The 21769-nt window shown below is 36.6% G+C and overlaps 1 protein-coding gene across 4 annotated transcripts in view; it reads left to right on the top strand.

Moving 5' to 3' along the window:
- Positions 1–21769, top strand: part of LOC115221994 (SH3 domain-containing kinase-binding protein 1) — a 97022-nt gene that overhangs the window by 51708 nt on the left and 23545 nt on the right. For 3 of the 4 annotated variants that reach the window (XR_005002987.1, XM_029792102.2, XM_029792101.1), the window contains 4 exons: positions 6908–7020; positions 12719–12836; positions 15429–15577; positions 20786–20837. Coding sequence is in view for 3 of the 4 variants with exons in the window: in XM_029792102.2 (XP_029647962.1) it covers positions 6908–7020; positions 12719–12836; positions 15429–15577; positions 20786–20837 (432 nt within the window). In the remaining variant the exon portion in view is untranslated. The remainder of the gene's footprint in view (positions 1–6907; positions 7021–12718; positions 12837–15428; positions 15578–20785; positions 20838–21769) is intronic. The other variant, XM_036511127.1, reaches the window with a different exon arrangement.

Raw genomic sequence — 21769 nt, forward strand, 5'->3', positions numbered from 1 at the left:
GCTACATGGTTGTAGTAGATATGTGAGACAGAAAATGATATCTGGAGAAGAATCGTTAATAGTTAGGTTGGTGTGAGCTGTTTATGATGTTATATGTGTTGAAGTCTCCCTCTCCCAATTATGCCATTTGGGAGAGTGTTACGATGTTGAACCTGATGGGATATTTAGGGAGTTTTAGGTTTGTTTGTTAATGTAATTTGTGTTGTTGGCTTCCATATTGAAATTCGTTTTTAACTTTCAGCCAGGAGGGATGGTTATGCCCATGATCTTTTACAGGTCTTCCGAGATTGGTAAGAGGGACAAAAGAAGGAAACCTGAGACCTGGTCCATGTACTTGCAGATACCCAAAGATCCAAGTTGGTAGTGTCTAACTGAGCAATAGATGACGTGTACCAACTATGTAGGCCATGACAGAGAATCACTATCGTCATCTGGTCCAGCTTGCTCAAACATTTTTAGCCGAAACAGGCCATCCATCTCAGTCCAACATTAGTTGAAGGAGACCTTCAGGAAAGCATCCGGTGTCTATGCTGTGTTGATCTACATATGTTATGTTTGGATGACCTACTCGAGTGAGGCTGGGCTTTGGCATCCATATCAGTAGGTCACATGCATGCACTTGTTCAGCTCGCTAGCAAAGCTCTGGCACCTTCCCCTTATTTTGGTGGAAACAGGCAGATCTTCATACAGCTCTGTCTTAGTGAGATAAGTTCTCCAAGATATGTTTAAGATTGCTCTTAACATTCAGGTGTAAGTTCTATCTAACTTCAATTCCAGTTTTGTTGTAAACATCCAGGCTGTTGCTCATTATACGACTGACTACTGTTGCATGGGAAAAATTCCTTTTAAAGGTTGTCTGACAAAGTTGATTTCCAGACAACATCCAGTTTGTTTAGTGCCAACCATGTTTTGGCTGTCTGAGTTTTTTAAATTTTCTTTCGGACATCTATCTCAATAAATAATTAATGTAGACTATGCTGGTTGTTTAGTCTTACTCTCTGACACAATATCAAACTCCACCCAATTATTTCATCGTCTAGAATTAGCTGCACATGTTGTATTATTTAATCCTAGTAAAACCAAATTCATTGCTCACAATCAACAAGGATCTATCCCCAACGTTAGCGGAGATCCTATCAATCAAGTTGATGATTTCACATCCCTCAGTTCGAAGATGGCCTCAACTGAACTCAGAAGGCAAGAAAGAAATGGAACAGAAACTGCAAGTCATTTGGTATTCTTTTACATATTTCAGTCATATGACTGTGGCCAAGCTGAAGCACCGCCTTAGTCAAAGAAATCGACCCCAGGACTTATTCTTTGTAAGCCTAGCACTTATTCTAATGGTATCTTTTGCCGAACCGCTAAGTTAGGGGAACATAAACATACCAACATCGGTTGTCAAGCAGTGGTGGTGGGGACAAACATACACACAGACATGCACACCAGTGGTATAGCTAAGGTATGGCAGGCAGAGCACTTGCCATGGGCGCAGTTGTGAGTCATGAATGAGTAAAGTCACTTAATTTTGGCAAATATTTCAGTCCATTCATGCACCCCCACCCAGAAAACCACCCCGCTACAATATTTGTTGTTTTGAATCAAGAAGTATGCAGGTAGACCATCGTGTCCCCCATCCCCGCAAGTTAATATCCTTCTGCCTTCAGACCATCATCGGCGCACTTCCCCCTCTACCCTCACTTGTCAAAGTATCCATTCACTAGTTATTTAATTGGCTACCAGTTGTACACCCCCTTGCAAATTAGCCCACAGCTTAGTCAGAAGTAGCTACTTCCCCTTAATGTTTAAAGCTCTATACATATAGCTGTTTGTGTGTTATTAAGATCTCCTCCATCATAATACTGCCCAGTTTTATTGGAGAATAATATAAAATATGAGCCATCTTCATCAACACCATTGTTTTAATGTCCACTTTTCCATGCTTGCATGGGTCAGACAAAGCTTATTGAAGCTGATTTTTCAATGGCCAGATGCCCTTCTTATCACCAACCCTCACCTGTTTCCTAATATTTACCCTTGGCTCAGCATGTCTTTTACAGAAAATTGGAAATAAAGGACACTCCTTGTATGACTGTGACACTTATTTACAATTATCACTTGGTGACAAGAAGAGATACTCCCAGATATACACACACAATCACATGATGGCTATCCACTTATGACTAACGAAAACCATCACTGACCATTAAGAACACTGTACACTCAGACAAATTTATATTTTACTCTTGTAGCTTTGCTGGTGTCTGATGAGTCTAGCAATTGATAAGTATAAACATCTGCAGATACTTTGTGATGCCATGTTAGTACCAGACACAAAACCCAAGAGCCCTTCTGAAGCCTTAAAAATATTTTATCATCCAAGGTGCAAGAGTAGTTGAGTGTGCAAATTTGTCTACCACTTTCAGTACTGATCTTTCAACTAAGATAGATGGTTTCACATATGGGTTTCATGGCTTAGGCTGGAACATTACAACAGTCTTGTCCTGGTTAATGCTGAGTCCAAATGTCTTGCATGATGCAGAAATATGATCCATGAGAATTGGCATATCTTCAGCTGTATGAGTAACCAAGTCACAATAGACCACATAAAGGTGGTCATAAATAAGAGCCTGAAACACTTTTATATTGGCAACAAATTGATGCAAGTTGAAGAGACAACCAGAAGGTACTTTACCTGTATTTCAGAAGAGCAATCCACAAGAAAAGCATGTGTGAGAGTAACACAAAATAGAAATTGACACTATTCTCTACAGGAATGCATCCGGCCATGCCACTATCAGCATTGACCCACGATAACATCTCATCATGAAACAATTTAATTATTGATACAAAGTGACCTGGACAACTAAATTTCCTGAGTATTTTACACAGGGAGGCCCTATTCACAGTATCAAAGGCTTTGATTAAATAAATGAAAATCTGGACAAGATCCATATTCTACTCATATCACTTCTGCATCTGTCTTGCTGTGAAAATCAGATCAACTGTCTCCCTACCTGAATGGAAATCACATTAAGAGTCAGATAGGATGTTATTTACAAAGTATTATTCAAATGTGCAAGAAGGATACTTGCCAGAGCCTTGCCAGCAACAGACAATAGAGCAATATTTCTATGCTTGCCACACTTTATTTTGACTCACTTTCCTTTATGAGAAAAAGGATAATTGCATCCTTCTAGTTCTTAGAAACATCACTACTCTCCAGACTACACTAATAAGCTTGTAAAACTTCTGTGTGACATCTCCGTACAAATCCCGTCTTTACCAGGTACTTTATCAAAATTCAACTTTACTACTATTGAAGGTGCAAAATACAAGAAGCCTGTGACAGGTGTTAGTTGAAGAGTATCAATTACAGCATCAGTTACCACTGACACATTGTTTAAAAGTTGAGAAAGATATTCAATCCAGTGACCTGTAATTTCTCTTGATTTAGTAAGTAGAACAGAGCTCTCCTTAGATAGGCCCATATATTTGCTTCATAAGATGGTAGAGCTTCTTGCTGTCATTTGCATCAGTGGCAGCTTGAATATAAGATCTTCACACCAAATGTTTTGCATCTTCCTGAGTGATTGCTGCAGTAGGAATTTTGTATTCTTATAATGGGTAAGTGCTAGATCCTTCTGCCCATCTTATAACCCTACATTGTGTAGTACTACATTGTGAGCATTGAGAAACTGCCACAGAAACAGTGATACTGAAAGACTCTAACTAAGAAGTAGAAGCTTAAGATCAGTGGAGACTGCCTTTGAATGTCATAGAGTCCCAGGCAGCACTTGCTAAACAACAGCAGTAAAAGTACTACATAGTAAATTAATGCTAAAAAGCAAACAAACCAACCATATTGTCAGTGAGCTCCTCTCTTTCTGATGTCCTCACATACACCCACAAAACAGCTGAACTGATATACCCCAAAGAGTAAAATATCTGCTAACAAAAGAGACAGTGAGCCCCTTGGAACTCCGATATGTAACCGAAAATGTAAATTATGTCACATTTCTGTGAAAGACATTACATTTGTGATTAGCAGCTGCCCAGAAATGTCATGAATATACTATGTTCCTATGTGATATGACATTGTCATTAAAACAATATACAATGCCATCCTGACAAAAGACTGTCTTGGATTAAATTGAATACATACATAAAAATCAACTCTTGGAATATTGGTTGAACATTCCCATCAAAACTTCTAGCAAGTGTAACAGGTCAGGTGTTGTTTTGGACAGACAAGAAAACACAGGTAGCATGATACTGGGTAGCTACCCTGCTTCTATAAATAGCTCTTAAAAATCAAAGAGAAAGAGAATAACTATGGATAACTGCTTTGAAACCCCTAGATTTTATACTCAGATTATGAATTCATATGTATACCAATAATAATTTTTGTGCTTGGTTTAGTGAGTAAATGCCTAAGTGACAATCTTGATAAGCTAGGGTTCTCAGAAAAAGAAATCAACCAGCTAATTCCCACATTGCAAATATAGTCTGTAAGTGGAACAGTAAAAATATACAAACATTTTCTCAAGTTTAAAATGTGAATTTGTTTTTGCTGTCTGCATTCCAAGGTGGAGCTTTGTATCTTTGTTAGAAACCAGCTCCTTCCTGAAAGGAAGATCTCAGATAATTAAAAATAGAAGAGAACTACCACTTTTGTGGTCAAATTTCATACCTCACAACCAGTATGATTTAGTTTTAAAGATTATTATTGTACTATGGAATCCACCAATTTTACTTGGTGACTGAACTTCAGATTTGCAAATTGGGCCAGTGACAGTTGTTAAAGTATAAACTACGTAGATTTCTACATTTATCGCAGACCAATCTTGTTAGCCTGGTTAGGAAGTGACCCTATGAAGAATTTCACCAGGACCCTTGATCCTATTTTCATTTGATGTTTGAATACACATACGACTTCATGTGCTCAAAGTGAATACAGCAATTATACATTTCCACATGACTGAAAGATATGTCATTACCATCAAGAAAAAAATTGAAGTCTCATTGTTAACACCAACTCCTTTATATGACATATAAGATGGAGAGCCTATCATTTCAATAATGCTAATGAGATTGGTATGTATGCCTGTAATGAGGATAACATTATGCAAGAATTTAGATGTAGAAAGAACCCACTCCTTGCAGCTTTTGAGAATGAACTATAAACATCTGCTCCTTGCAGCTTTTGAGGATAAACTGTAAATATCGTCGAGAACATCAAGTTCTATAAATTCCCTTTGCAAAGAAATGGAGCATTTAAGTAAACTGCACCTCCTGACCAAGGAACTTAAAAAGAAATCTGGAATTCTTGTCCATGCTGATAAGACTGGTAGTTTTCATAATTTGGGCTATCACTCATATAAACATCTTATTAGGAAAGTTGCCACTGAGTTTGTCTTCACTAACAACTAAATTGGAAAGGATATAGTAAGTAAATTATATATAGAAGACAACACTGAACCATATTCTCCTAGGATACCCAGGTTAAACTTGAAGGACTTAAACCCAACTTTAAACTAATCCTGCAGATAGATTGTCAATTGTATGTAACTATCAATAATTTACTTCCTCTCCACAAGTCTCATTTACACTTAAGCAAGTAATTAAATTTGACCTATAAAGTTATGGATTTATTTAAAGCAATCAAGATTAATTTAATTTATTCAAATAGATATCTAGTTGTTACTCAATCATTAACCCAATTTTACTGAATAAGGTACTCATTTTTGCAATGAAAAATTCTAATTCATACAAGCATGAAATTGATATTATTTTAGAAGCTAGGGTGTGGGTAAAAGAATTTGAAGGTAAATATTGGCCCAGAAAGGACAGACCTAATAATCTTAACTATGGGGTCAGGTGACTCTGCAGAAGTAAATAACTTAGTAGGAATATACATATTACACTGCTTAAGTTGGGAATTTCTTGAGATGAATAATAATATGAGTAAAGTAGACCCTTATGTGAATATAGCTTGATCAAGTAATTGTGGTATGAATTCTGAAAAACAATGGACTAGATTAAGACAAATTATATGGTACTATTCACTATATGGTACTCAAGTAGCCACTAAATATAGCCTCGGTTATTCCTAACAAGAGGGACTATAAAAAAAGTAAGATGTACAACCTGCATTAAACTATTAGGGGCTACTATTTATATGCTGTGGGGTTACAAGTACTATTATGGGGTAGTGTAAGTACATCTAGTGTTATTTATAATAGTAAGAAATAGGCAATAGATATGGGTGGGGGTTAACATTTAAGACAATGGGGAAGGGGTAGGTAGTTATTTGACTACCTACAGGAGCCTCTTACTATTATAAATAACACTAGATATACTTACACTACCCCATAATAGTACCTGTAACCCCACAGCATATAAATAGTAGCCCCTAATAGTTTAATGCAGGTCGTACATCTTACTCTTTTTATAGTCCCTCTTGTTAGGAATAACCGAGGCTCTTGTAGGTAGTCAAATAACCAACCCCTCCCCTTACCCTTCTCCTAAGTTTCAATATCTAAAAAAAACAAAAAAGAAATTCAGAGGATCACATCATGAAGCACAAGGGATACATAATGATTAGAACAGTTATGAATTTGTTGTATTGTCAGAAAACAGTATTTCCAATATTTCATTCAAATCTTGTGTGTGTGTTACTTGTGCATATTATATGTGTGAACAGCTGTAAGAAATTACAAAAGAAAATGCTGAAGATGAAGGGCTTATTTATGTGTGAACAAACGGCTGAATTTAAAAGTTGCATCTCATTTTCTTTTAGGTTGTTGAAATTTTGTTAACAGTGGTAAACTTAGATTAAAAATGTCATATTTAATAAATAAATAAATACCTCTGAAATATTTTATTTCTCTCTGCTTCTTTTTAGTTTCAGTTGGATCTAAAAAGAAAAAGCTTGCAAAAGTGCAATTTGAATACATTCCTGAAGCAGAAGACGAACTGGAGCTTCACATTGGAGATGTTCTAGAAGTGTACCGTGAGGTGAGTTCTATAAACTTTTCTTGTTACATATTTCCCTATAATCCTTTAAGATCTCACTCTGATATTATCAGAACCTATTAATCCAGTATTTCTCTAATCCTATTCGAATTCAAAAATTTCTTCTTCACACAAGCACAGCAGCTTTTCAGTATTCTAAATTTTATTTTTTGTTTGAAAATAATCTTCATTCAAATGCCATTTATTTCATTTTTTTTAATATGTCAGTCATTTGTTTCTCAATGCTTTTTTTAAAATAGAAGTTGCTTGTTTATTCAGTTCTATGACTAAAACACCATTCAGTTTCTAATATTTTTGCTGTCATTACACCTGCATTACACCTGCTGTCATTTACACCTGCAACAAGCTGAGGCTTGTGAATCTATTTCAGTTGATGCATCCTTAGATTTTTTCAATAAGTGAAATAAATATATTTCATTACTCAAGTCTGTCACGTGCCCCTATTGCTTTTGCGTATACATTATTTACACTGGTTAGATTTATTTGCTCTGATCCATCACTACACCCCACATTCCTGTTTAGTGGGTCTGGTCATTAAATGGTTGTTAGTAGTGCACAATGTTAGGTAGGATGTGTGTGAAGGGGAGAATAACCAATATTTTCACAAGTTTCTTTTCTTTTTTTTATTTGCATTAGCATATGTACAACAATTATTTGGATGAAATAACGTGTAAGAGTTAAGTTTTCATTGCATAAAATATTTCAATTATTTATTCAAAAATTGTTATGGTTATTAAAGGCAAAGTTCTACATGGCACCTGAGGTTGTTCTGTTTAAAAGTTCAATATCCCAGGTGCAGAAGTAGCTATGTGGTAAGTAGCTTGCTTAACAACCACATGGTTCCGGGTTCTCCTGCAGTTGCCCTACCAGAAATATAGCATCAATGGTGCTTCTGCCTGGCACAAAACCAAACTGCATCTCATCTAGGCTAACTCTCTCCCTAATTAGTTGGGCTATGACCCTCTCTATAACTTTCATCACCTGATCCAACAATTTGATACCCCTGTAGTAATTTCTATCTAAAGCATCACCTTTCCCCTTGTAGCAGTTGACTATGGTGCTGCTACACCAATCATTGGGTAGGACTCCTTCATGGACTACCTGATTTATGATGCAGGTGACAAAACCATAACTCACACCACTTGATATTTTAAGCTTCTCAGCGGTGCTTTCCCTGTCTTCAAATCATTAATTGTTATATCTACCAGGGTACTGTCAATTCAGGGAGCTGATCCCTCAATTGGGTCAACCTTTAGCAGACTCTCCTCCCATTCATTCAGCAGTCTTTCATAATGGCATCTCCAAGCTGCTTTCTTTGCAAAATCATTAAATGTAAGTGAGACGTCATCCATGCAGACACATTTCTCTCCTATGACATCATGGTTTTCTCTCACACATTCTTGCAATCTGAAATACTTCAGTTCTTTGGTCTTCATGTCACTGAACATTGGCAAACTTCTTTTCTGCTCCTTCCTTACCTATATATACCTGTCTCCTATCTTCCCTTTTGGCTATCTGATACTGTCCCCTGCTAACCCTACTCTTCCAGGCCTGTTTCTTTGCTCTAATGGCCTTGTCTACAGTATTGTTCAACCACCATGTTACCCTTGGTCTGGAAGGGACTTTTCAGCAGCCACAAATTTGGTCTGTGGCACTCAGCAAGCTGTCTCGCAAGAATTCCCAGCTGCCTTCTGTGTCACAGGACTGTAGCTTCTCCCTCTCATCAAATTTCTCGGTCAGGAAATCCCTAAATCTCTGACCATGTGAAGGGTTCTTCAGCTTCCAAGTCCTTCTTTTCCAGAGTGGTTTGCTTTTTGGCATACTTCTGGCCTTGAATCTAAAGTCACTAACAACTAGTCTATGTTGTGGGGTACATTCTTCAAGAGCAACCATGCATCCTGCTGTCTGGTGAGACCTGTGACCAAGTGACGTTAGAGCTTTGGTTTACACAGGCAGTTGCCAGATGTATGAGATGTGTGTATTAGCTTCATTCAATATATCTTGCAAATGGTCGATGGTGGGGAAAAAAAGAATAAACACATTTTTGGAATCAGCACAAAATTCTGTATTAAAATCACTCAAAACAATGACAATGAAAACTTTTGTGGAAATTTGTAACCCAGAGAGCTACAAGTTTGCAAAGTGAATAAATCTATATTAAATAAAATATATTCAAGAGAGTAGTTAAGTTACAATGCATAAGAAGAATTCTATTAAATGGAATATATTCTAAAGAAAGAATAAATTACATTGTTTTAGTAGTGAAAATTACGGCTTACAAGGGTAATTAGAGTGAATTTCAATTGTTAGGGAAAGAATGCTTAAAACTTAATTATTGAATAAAGCAAAATGAGGAATGGAAATCAATTAGAATATGGTCCCATATATAAGGAATAAACTTATGTTGGAAAGGATTTAAATGCATTGTTAGGTGTTGGTTTATATTAGGGGTTGCCAAACTTTTTTGACCATCGACCGCCTTTAACTACTTCTTCTACATCAACCTCCTTTAGCCTCTTCTCCTTCCACATCGACCACCCTCCTCATTTAAAATATCTTAATACCCTACCCTACCATATCTTAGATGCATACCAGGTACTGATGCTGCCAATTAAAATGTTAGATAAAATATACATGTATGACAAATGAAGAAATTCTATTGAGGATGACACACTTTTTACAGTTCATCTAGGTGAGCTGGTCTTTCGCATGCTGACCCCCATTCAACTTCCTGGTTATCATCGACCCTCCTGTAATTCCTTGTTGACCCCAAGGGGGTCCTTTGGTGCCCTTGGTTTATATGAAGAAGTATACAATGTGGTAATGTAACTAAGGAATTGAATTTACCTTTGCTTGAATTTCACAGAACAAGCACCTATGCAATAATATACCTTTCCCAGTATTAGTATTGAATATTTATACACTGTTTCTCCTAAGACATTGGTTTTTCAGGAGACAGTCCTGACAGTTCTTCAAATTAAATTATTCATTCAGTGAAGTATTATAGGAGTTTCTATTCACTGTTACCATTCATATTATTACTTAGACAAGATTTTGGGATATCCAGTGTTCCACTCTCACCTTCTTCCCAGCTGCTTCATTACAGAGAAATTCATTTTGCATGCTCATATTCATAGCAAGAATTAATTATTTCCTTAGCTTCAAAAGTTTTCTTTTTTTTTTTTATTGTTATATTAGATGTGGTGTATGCAAATTTTATTGTACATCTGTTGAATATTCTGCTATGAAAGAGAAAAATACTTGTCCAGAGCCATAAAGAATTGGGGTGTTTATGGCTGCTTGAGCCTCAAATGAAGCATTATACTAGAAAATTGGTTCATTGCATGTTTTTTGTCTCTTTTTAGGATCGTTTTGATGATTAACATTCTGTGCATTGTCATTCATAATGCTGTGTGGCGAGATGTACTCATATCTGGGATCAAAATGTTTCATACTATATACTTACCCTTATTACTAGGTAGAATTCTCCAATTGCACTTTTCACTGAACAATCAGGTTAATCCCAGGCTTATCCTCCAAAGTCTTTCCTTCCTCGAGTAGGAATAGGATAATTATTACTGCCCAGTGGACTGATTATATTCCTCCCACTTTTCCCACTAATATTCATCTTTTTATCGAACCCATTATTGTACCACTTAGCATATTTCGTTCCATTATTAATGTAGTCATTACTTCCAGTCATCTATGTATGTAATTCACTATCCTTTGGCGCCTTCCCAATATCCGCTTCAGGAATATATCTAATTTTTTTCAGTGGATTGATCTTTAAAGTAGTTTATGTTAGGATTAGCCTCCCATTATATTATGAGACATACAGCCTAATTAGGGTGTTGTACTCACTGTGAAAAGATAGTTTTGATCCCCAGATAAGCAGTTCATTGTGTTCTTGAGAAAGACAATTTCACGTTGCTCCAGTAATGAGTAACCCTGCAATAGACTAACATTCTGTTCCAGGGTAGTTCTGGCTTGCCTGCCTGGATGGGGAACAGTGATATGTATGTATATGTGTGCATGGCTTTTGTGTGGACCCCTTACTCCATGACAATTGGTGTTGATTTCTTTACATCCCCATAACATAGTGGTTCAGCATAAGAGACCAACAGAATAAGTACCAGACTTTGAAGTAAATAAAAGATAGATGCATGTAGGCAGGTAAGCAGGAAGGTTTGTTTTGAAAAAGAGTGATGGAAAGCATGACATGTTACCAAAAGGTTTGAACTCAGTAAATGATTCCATACTCAACAGATTCTGAAAATAACCATCATATTTCTAGATAGGCTTGCATGTGGATATCATGCCACATTACATAGTAATAAGAAATGCAGAAAATGTAATTTTCATTTTTAAGCTTTATTTAAACGTGAATTTCTGCCAGCTGCTTGCTGTTACACAACCTGATTTGTATTTTCCACTGCAAATACAAGAAGCATGGCAACCAGGTCGTGTCACGGCATCAATTGGCTGCTTGACGAATGGGCATCTGTTATCCAAAGCTTAAAAATACCAGTCAAATTTTCTGCATTTATTATTATAAATAAATAAATCTATAAAATCACTGTAAATCCACATGTCCAGCATTTGCCAACTGCTTTCTTGTTGAATTCAAAGAATTTGCTTCATTTTGATAGCATGGAAATTTTGGTTTAATGAAGGTTTCAGGGAAGAGGTGGGGGGGGTAATAAGGGTTGTGACTTGTTTGTCTGATGAGGAGTGAGAAATGACTGATCATTTGTATGAAGCTGTTTACTATTTTTATATGTGGTAGTAGAAGAAAGACTAAGGATGGTAAGCAGCAGGAATATCTACTTTGTCTTTGCATATGTTCCCATGTGTTTTCAAAGATTGATTCATGATAAAAGCCAGATTGGCCATATAAAAAAAACTTTAATTCTGTTCAATTTAATAAAATGTGATTTTAAATTCTGTAAAAGTAGCATTCATGTCAGATTTGTGGATAACTTTTGTCCACAATTCTGAGGTCCTCAAAAAAGGTCATGGGACTATCTTTTGTCCTAAGATCAAAAAAAGAAAACAACAAAAGCAATGCTCTTCTATAGTAATAAAAGCAAAATTCTATCTGTCCATCTGAGGTATCTCAGTCTACATTTGCTCTCCATAGACATATTCTACCATTTTGGAATCAGGATGATCCCGTGATTGAAAATCTGCCCTTCATTTGGTTCTTGAATATTCAGCATTGGGATCTGATTTAAAAGCATTTGGGTTGCTATTTCTAGCAGATAAAGCTCGACTAATTCATGCCATCTTGCTGGCATTGGACAGAGATCGAAGGGGAGATAAATGATATCCGCTTCATTAATTTTACGTCAAGATAAGAACTTTGGGACAAATTTGTCAACAGTTGGAATTCAAATTGGAACTGGAACACTAGAATGATTACATTACAGAATTAATTCTCATCCGTCCTTAACCTCTGCTCAAACACCACCAGAGCATAAAGTCATTATAGATATATTATAGTCATGCTATTTAGCTCTCTTTAGTTTTGGGCCATAGGCCCAATTATCCCTCCGCAGGAGCTAGCTTAAAAGTCTGCATGGAGTGTAGCTTTTAAACTAGTTATATCATAACTCTTAATATTCAGATGTGCTTTTTTAATCTTAATTATTTATATAAATTTGTTTTAAATGTATTGTAGGTTGAAGAAGGTTGGTGGGAAGGTCAACTAAATGGTAAAGTTGGTATGTTTCCTTCTAATTTTGTTGAAATCCGTGAAAATCCAGATGAAGAAGAAAGAGAAAAAAGTGTGAAAACAGGTATGTCTTCATTTTCAGTATTGTGACTGTGTTGATTTCCTATAGAAATATTTTTGATATATAAACCCTCTCATCTCTTGCTGAGATAAAATTTATAAATTTTAAACCTTATTTCAAAACAAATATTAAATTTTCTTATTTTCAAATTGTTATTTGTACATAAGTTAGGGAAGTGCTATTAACACTGAAATTTATATTTTCATAGTTAATGGCTTGTGTATAACTCCATTTTGATTTCATGAAACTGTTCAGTAATCGGTTTAGACAATAACTCTAAAAACATAATTTCAAATTAGCAGAGTAACCGTAATTCACATCAAATAATCAAACATGTTTAATCTATATTTACCCACCATCACCAACCAACAGTAGCTAACTGGAAATACTCGTCAACTTCTGAACCTCAGTATCATGTAAAAAATTAATATAAAGAGATATAAGCAATATAGGATATTAGGATATATCAATACAGAATTGAAATTTGTAATGTTTTACTCTGCCTGCCTCTTTTAGTAATAACAGAAATCTAACTTTTTAAACAAAATGTGAAGTTTTTCCATACATCATCTTGTGATGCACCCAGACATCTCATTGGTGATGTTCGTGTCACTGGGTGTTTTGTGTCTTTTAACAATCATACACCCTCTCCTAGGCAGTGAAATCAAGGTTGAGCAAACCCCCAGCTTGTGTCCAGGATTCACATCTCCTGATCCAAGGCCACCTTGAAGCAACCTGTGTTGCCTTCTTAACCAATTTAATGGCCTTCTACTTCCTGGCCCCTGCTATTTCCAGCATGTAGTAGGCTCTGCAGTAGGACTGGTCAGCAGTTTCTCGGAATCACACCTTGATGGAACACACCTTGCTCACCATCCATTGCTTTGACATAGCTCAGCATATTTCCTACTTTATCTCAATCACCTGGTCAGTGCAATCCTCCGAGGGAATGGATAGTTCTAAAAGCACCACCTGCATGGACACTTCTGACATCATCACTGTCTGGCCTTAGTGATGTTAAAGTGGCAGTTTCTGGGAACTTCATCTGCTTCCCCAGGCCAGCTTTCAGCTCCCAGTCTTTTACTGTTGCTTGTGGACCCAAAGAGGTAGGCCTGGCAGCCAACATTTTTTTCACTCAGCTTTGACAAAGGAGGCAATCATCTTTGCTAGGCAGAGATGCTTGCAATGGCTGATCCCACTGTGGTTGGTATCTGCTATGACCTTCAAGACTCGTTTTTGCATCCAGTGGTAGTGATCCCTCTCCCAGGGCTTATGGACCTACTGAGGATGTCCTCCATGGTCTCTCTCTCCTTAGATAAAGGGATAAAGTTAGTGACTTTGACTTGCCCTAGCAGAATAAGTTGGACATTGTAAACTACCTGAATGAAGATATTTATCTGGCAGGATAAACAACATAACTCTTAAAAACATTTTTAAAAATTCACTAAAAATGACTTCAGCTGCTGAAAAATACTATACAGTGTGTTCAGGCTAAATTTAACAATTTTTTTATGCTTCCTTTCTTCATAAACAGCTTCATCTATTGGTAAACAATCAATTGCATTGGCGACAAAGATTAAAGTTGTAGTTGAGAAAAAGTTAGTTGACATGGAGGACTGGAAGAGTTACTTGTGCTGGATGAGGCAGAGAGGACAAACGTTCTTTGAAAAATTCACAAAATTTTAGCTGCAAACAAATTTTATTGACATCAATGTGTTCATATGGAATTAGCATTTGTCAAAGTCAAGTGTGGAAAACATCTATCATGTGGTGTCTGTTTTTATTGATGCATTTCTGAAGGACGTTGGCCTCCACTCTCTCTCCAGCATTATTCTGTCAATTTGGGCAACTTCCACACGAATTGCTTCCTTCAAATTGTCCAGTGTATACATGTACCTTTAGGTTTCCCGACAAGAAATAATCATACACGGACAAATCAGGGGACTGAGGGGACCAAGGATTGACAGAAAACCTGGAAATGAAGCAGTCACCGAAGAGAGGGCGAAGAATGTCCATTGATGCTCTGGCTGTGTGGGCCATTGCCCCATCCTGCTGAAACCACACATCAAATAGGCATCCATTTTTGTCATAATTCAGGCACAAAGAAGTTGTTTATAATCTCAGTGTAACACTTGGAGTTCACAATAACAACATTTCCATTTTTTTGCACAACAAATATATAAACGTAATTTCCATTATTGTTTTCAAAAAAGTAACTACAATGACGGCAGTTTTTCCAACAGCACACCTGACCATCACTTTTCGGCTGCACAGTGGTCTTCCGTGCAGTTCTCTCAGATTTTCAAGAGCCCAACAACAACAGTTCTGTTGATTCACCATGCCATTGAGATGAAAATGAGCTTCATCGTTCATTAACAAAATTGTAAATATTAAGTATTAGATTGAAATAGATTGGGAAGTTTTGATGTGGGTCTGAAACCAATGCTGCTATTTATGATAAGGACATTTTTCATGTATTAAGACAAGACAAGGAAGATATGAAAATTGGTTTCAAAAGTTTCAAAAGTTATTAAGGATTTAATGAAGTTTATTGAAAAGAAATATGACACCAACATTTTAATTCATTTTATACTTCAGATGAACCTGAAAAGAAAGATAGTAGCATTGATCCTGAAACTAAAGGAAAGAAAGTTAAAGGAGTTGGTTTTGGAAATATATTTGGTAGTGGTCCAATCAAGTTACGACCCTCATCAGGTGTATGGAAAGGTGAGACTGAAGAAAGCAAGGTAAATACATTTTTATTTAGGGCGGGTTTTTTTGGTGGGGAGATTGTTTTTTTTTTTTTCACACACATTTACATTCACAATATTTAAACATTATTTGCTTGCTTTTTAAGATTTATCACAATATTAAACTTCCAAAATCTAAGGAAACTGATGGACTACTTACAATCTAATGAAACAACTCCATCCCTGGGAAGTATAGGACCAAAGCCCTGAAGGCAATATCAGAGACAGCCAAGAGATGTTCCAGATAGATCTGGTCAAGGAGGAACAAAAACGACCTCCATACTGTTTTTGTATTTTAATGCTGAGGAAAGTAACAGAGTGAGTCATTGTGATAGTGTCAGCATTTCACTGCTACCATGACAACCAATGTTTTTTTTTTTCTTTAAATATAAGTTTGAATGCTGGGTCAACAGAGAAGAGTTACAACTAGATGAAATCTCCAGGCAGTTTAAATGTACGTCTTCAATATAAAAAGTGTCAGCAGAAGGGAACCCAGAAATTATAACCTGGACGTGTGATTAGTTAAAGGCTGTAGCATTTGCCTGAGGTGGGGGTTTCTTCTTTGAAGAGCTTCTGCTGTTCGGCTTTCTTGAGAGTTTCTTACCACTATATATATATCATCATCATCATCATCATCATCGTTTAACGTCCGCTTTCCATGCTGCATGGGTTGGACGGTTCAACTGGGGTCTGGCAAGCCCGAAGGCTGCACCAGGCCAGTCAGATCTGGCAGTGTTTCTACAGCTGGATGCCCTTCCTAACGTATATATATATATATACATATGTATATGTATTTACAGTGAGGACACATGGATTAGCAGTTAACCCTAGCCCTAGCAGTTAGGGTGTTGTACTAATGATTGCAAGATCGTCATTTCAATTCCTGGACCGGGTGGTGTGTTGTGTTCTTGAGCCGAACCGTTCATCTTGCGTTGCTCTGTGATTACTTTGACACCTGATCTGTGGTACACCTTGCACCTTCTCAGGCAATGTCAGTTTGATGAAGGAAGTTAGCTAATGTACGACACATACATTTGATCATCATCAACATTTAACGTCCATTTTCCATGCTAACATGGGTTGGACAGTTTGACTGAGGTCTGGAGAGCCAGCAGCTGCACCAGGCTCCAATCTGATCTGGCAATGTTTCTACAGCTGGATGCCCTTCCTAATGCCAACCACTCCAAGAGTGTAGTGGATGCTTTTTACGTGCCACTGGCACGGAGCCTGTCAGGCGGTACTGGCATCAGTCATGATCAGTTGGCCACCAGCATGGGAGACAGTCGGGCAGACCTGGCAACGACCGCATTCAGATGGTGCTTTTTACATGCCGCCAGCCAGGAGCACTGGCCCCATCTGTGATATTGGTTTTACTTGACTCAACAGGTCTTCTCAAGCGTATCATATCGCCTGATGCATCAGGGTATTCTTAACAGGGCCGGACATGCGTGGCTGCCATCTCACTTTAGTTGCTGGGTCTTCCCAATTACAGCATATCTCCAATGGTCCCAGTCTCCTGTGAGGCCCAATGTTTGAATGTCATGCTTCATCACCTCATCCCATGTCTCCCTGGGTATACCTCTTCCACAGGTTCCTTCTACAGTTAGGGAGTGGCACTTCCTCACAGCTGTCTTCATTCATACATAACACAGGGCCGTACCAGTGCAGTCGCCTCTCTTGCACACACCACATTTTATGCTTCTTGTGCCCAACTTTTGTCTCAGGGCGCTTACACTCTGTCGTGTATGCACACTGTCATTACACATCCAGCAGATCATACTAGCTTCATTTCTTTCAAGCCTATGCATGTCCGCAGTATTCATGGCCCATGTTTCACTGCCGTGCAGCGTGGCTGTTCACACACATGCATCATACAGTCTACCTTTCATCCCGAGCGAGATGTAATTGATGGTTGGCACCTTCTTTTTTAGAGCTGCAATATCAAAGAATTCAGCTGGATTTTTTATTTGCATATGTCCAAGGGGGGAAGTGAAGACACTTTTAAATTGTTCACTGAGTATCTCACTTATCCTTCCTGGGTCTGCTGTCAGTGAGTCAGTCCCTTGGAACAGTCGTCCTATTTTATATTGTATTGTAGCTGTTTCCCTTGTGAATTTGTAGAAAGCTTTGGGATTTGTTTTTATGCTTTCCACTGCTCTTCTCTCTCTTTCTCTCTCTCTCTGCTCTTTCCCTTTTATGAGAGAGTTTGATCTTGTTTTCGATTTCTAGGAGTGCCCATTTTAATATAGACTTCTCTCTATCCTTCAGTTGCCTATTCAGCCGCTTTGAGATCTTCAACCTATGTCTCATGAGGATATTTCTGTCCCTGGGAATCTTATTTCTTTATTGCCTACAAGGGCATTACTATCCACATCTTGTATCTATCTCTCATGTGCATATTATGTGTAGACCTGAATGAAATTGGGTTATAATACCAAAACAAGTAAAACAATAATAAACTATTTTAATCCCGAGCAAGGCCGGGTATATCTGTCTAATCTATAAAATGAAGACTGCGAACGTTGATACAAATTGGATTTTTATGTAAAAAGGGGTCTAAATGGGACTGGAAGGGGATTAAAATTTACATGAGGGGATAACTTGAGGTGAGAAATTGATTGGGAGACATTTTAGGGTGCTACAGTGGTTGCTTTGGTGTGAAAACGGGGATTTTATTGATTTTTGGGGACACTTGGTGGTCTAGATTGGACACCTTTTGCCTGATTTCAATCAAATTTTCAACAAGGTAAAATGGAAGCGGATTTGTAATTTAAGAACAGAAATCTAATTTTTTATAAATGGGAGAGAGAGAGAGAGATAGAGAGAGTAAGAGAAAGCAAGGGAGAGTCTGAGAGAAAGGAAGAGTAAGAGAGTGGGAAAGTGAGAGAGAAAGGCGGGAGAAACAAAGAGGAAGAATGTGGCAATAAGAAACAGAAAGTAACAACCACACCCTCACCCATGCGTAGAGCGCATCACCTTAAGCTAGTATATATATATTCCCAGAAAGTTAGAGGTTGTGAATCCAACCCACTAAGGGATAATATCTATCCAACATGCTGCTGGTAGAATAACCAATTATTAATACACAAGTGTTTTTTCTTTGCATTGCAATTACATTACATAGTGTACTAAATGGGTAAAAGTAAAGAGATATTTCACCATTAATTTATAGAGCAATAAGAAAATGGAGGGGACCAATAGGTGGTTCATCAACTTTTAGACATTATATTATGTCAATTTATTTATTTACTAAAATGACAATTATAACAATATACATACATTCCCAATTTCTTTTCCTGTATGTTATATATTTTAATAATTACTGGTATCTTTATATATTTTATATGTAAAGCATAATATGTTATACTTATATGTATATTCTTGTAATTGTCATTTTAGTAAATAAATAAATTGACATAATATAATGTCTAAAAGTTGATGAATACCACCTATTGATCCCCTTCCATTTTCTTATTGCTCTCTCTCTCTCTCCATATATATATGTGTATATATATATATTATATATATATATATATATATATATATATATATATATATATATATATATATATACATATATATATATATATAATTTATTTAATTGAACGTGACGTATCCATTCCCAAGTAAATTTATCTTCACCTATATATATATGTGTGTGTGTGTATGTATAATAATATATATATATATATATATATATGTGTGTATGTGTTTGTGTGTCTGTGTTTGTCCCCCTAGCATTGCTTGACAACCGATGCTGGTGTGTTTACATCCCCGTCACTTAGCGGTTCGGCAAAAGAGACCGATAGAATAAGTACTGGGCTTACAAAGAATAAGCCCTGGGGTCGATTTGCTCGACTAAAGGCGGTGCTCCAGCATGGCCGCAGTCAAATGACTGAAACAAGTAAAAGAGTATATATATATATGTGCATATAAATGCATATATGGGTACAGGACATCACCAACAGCACAAATAACATGAAATACATAAACAACGAGAAAAAATGGAAACCAGGGCAAGTAAACATAGGGAAAGGACCCTTCATCAGTTGTCAGCTGTCCATCTACTCCTCATTTCGATATATTTGTGTTTGTTTGTCCCCCTGCCATCGCTTAGCAACCATTGCTAGGGTGTTTATGCCTCCCTGTAACTTAGTGTTTCAGCAAAAGGGACCGCATACGTATTAAGCTTACAAAGAAAAAGTCCTGGGGTCAATGTTTTCAACTAACACCCTTTAAGGCAGTGCTCCAGCATGGCCGCAGTCAAATGTCTTAAACAAGTAAAAGAATAAAGAATGTCGGTCTAATTAATTTCAGAGAATCTGCTAAGACACATGCATAACTCCTTCTTCCTTCAGATCAAGCCATTAACACAAATTTTCATAATTATTCCCAATGAGTGAGAAACGTGCCTATGCCATTGTTTTCTAATAACCCAAATAAGTGTTCTGGTTACTTGCTTGTACCACGATGATCAGAAAGTGTTGAAACATCTTGCTATAGAAATGTAATAATTTCTTTCCTTGCAACAGACATTATTTCTCACCTAGGACCCATGCTAAGTCAGTGTAGCCATACTGTGCTAATCTGTTGCATCTAGGAGAGTTAAAAAAAAAGGTACAGGGACTGTCTCCTCTTTCTAGACTAGCAAACATTTTCTGATTCAGCATATGTATTTAATTTAGCATTGATTGAAACCTGGGACAGACAATATTAGGCCAGTCTTGAATACAAAATTCTTGACAGACCTCACTTCGTAAGAAAACATGCTTCTAGAAACATATATAATGTTATACTGATTGGAAAGCTATATCTAATGCAATTACTTTCAATAACGTTTTGTGATTTACTGTTCATAAGTGATACCATTTCTAAATCAATGTCCACATTAAGAGAGACATGTCTGCCATACCACAAAAATTTTAATCTTTAAAACCCCATTTTTAAAGATATCTGTTCAAACTATAAGCTTCAAATGTTTACAGGAATAATCTGACCACTGTTATGACTGTATTAAACATGCTTCATATCTCTTAACTGCCATTGTGAACTTTGTTTAGTTGGTACATATATTATTAGAGTTTAAGTAAATAAAAGTTATTTCCTCAATTTTGTTAGCTACTAAATATTTCTCTTCCTTCAAATATGCCATAAAAGAAGACAAAAAATATAACTTTTTTTAAATTTAAACTTTATAAATTACAGGTTGAAAAAGTTTCTGGAAGTGCATCAACTACAGTTAAAAAGAGCAAGCAATGTAAGTCGAATCATTCATATACAAGCACACACACAAACTTTTCATCTTTGCCTTTCCATTGATGTTTTGCTGGGTTTGGTTGCATCATTATCTAAAAAGTAAATTGTACTTGGAAAAAGAATCTCTTTTAGACTAAATAAAAAAAAAAATAAAAAACAAAAGTATATTATTTATGTGAATGTAAGAGAGCATTAATGCTGGAGGTGATGGCCACTATATGTGGACAATTGAAAAACACTGGATGACTAAAACACAAGGAGCCAGGATATAGTCTGCATTCAGGAATGTTAGAGTCATTCATGTCTACCCTCTAATTGGTATTACTAGAAGCTGAAAACAAGTTTTCCTCCTTTATTTACTGTTGATGATTTTGCTGTTGTATGCAAATTAATAGTGCTAAACTTAACTAGCTATTTTACTCATCAATCAACTCAACTCGTTCAACTTCTCTTCGTTATTGGCACGGAATGATCCTGAATAACAAGAAAATGTAAAATAATAGTTGCAGGAAATAAACATGATTTGAATGTAGAACCATTGATTACAACAATGGTAAATATTTCCTTTTATAGTACAGAGGAATACATTCAAATGCATAAATTTTAATAGGAAAAAAATATTAACTAATCATCTTCATTGTCTTATATCTGCTTTCCATGCTTGCATAAGTTGAACAGGTGGTTGTTGTTTGGTTCAAGAACTACATCTCACTTTTACATTCCATTTTTGAATTGGTCTCTATGGCTGGATATCCTTCTTAGTGTCAACCACTTTGTAGATTGCACTGGATGCATTTTATCATGACGTCTACTCAGGACAGATTGTCTTGTCTTTGGTAAAACAAGATTACTCTGGGCAGACCATATGCAATTATTACTTCCTCTTTTATTTTTTTATTGTAAAACTTTATTCTTTGCTGAATTTACTTTGAG

The sequence above is a fragment of the Octopus sinensis genome, linkage group LG19 (genome assembly GCF_006345805.1).
Source record: "Octopus sinensis linkage group LG19, ASM634580v1, whole genome shotgun sequence".
In the NCBI taxonomy this organism is placed as follows: Eukaryota; Metazoa; Mollusca; class Cephalopoda; order Octopoda; family Octopodidae; genus Octopus; species Octopus sinensis.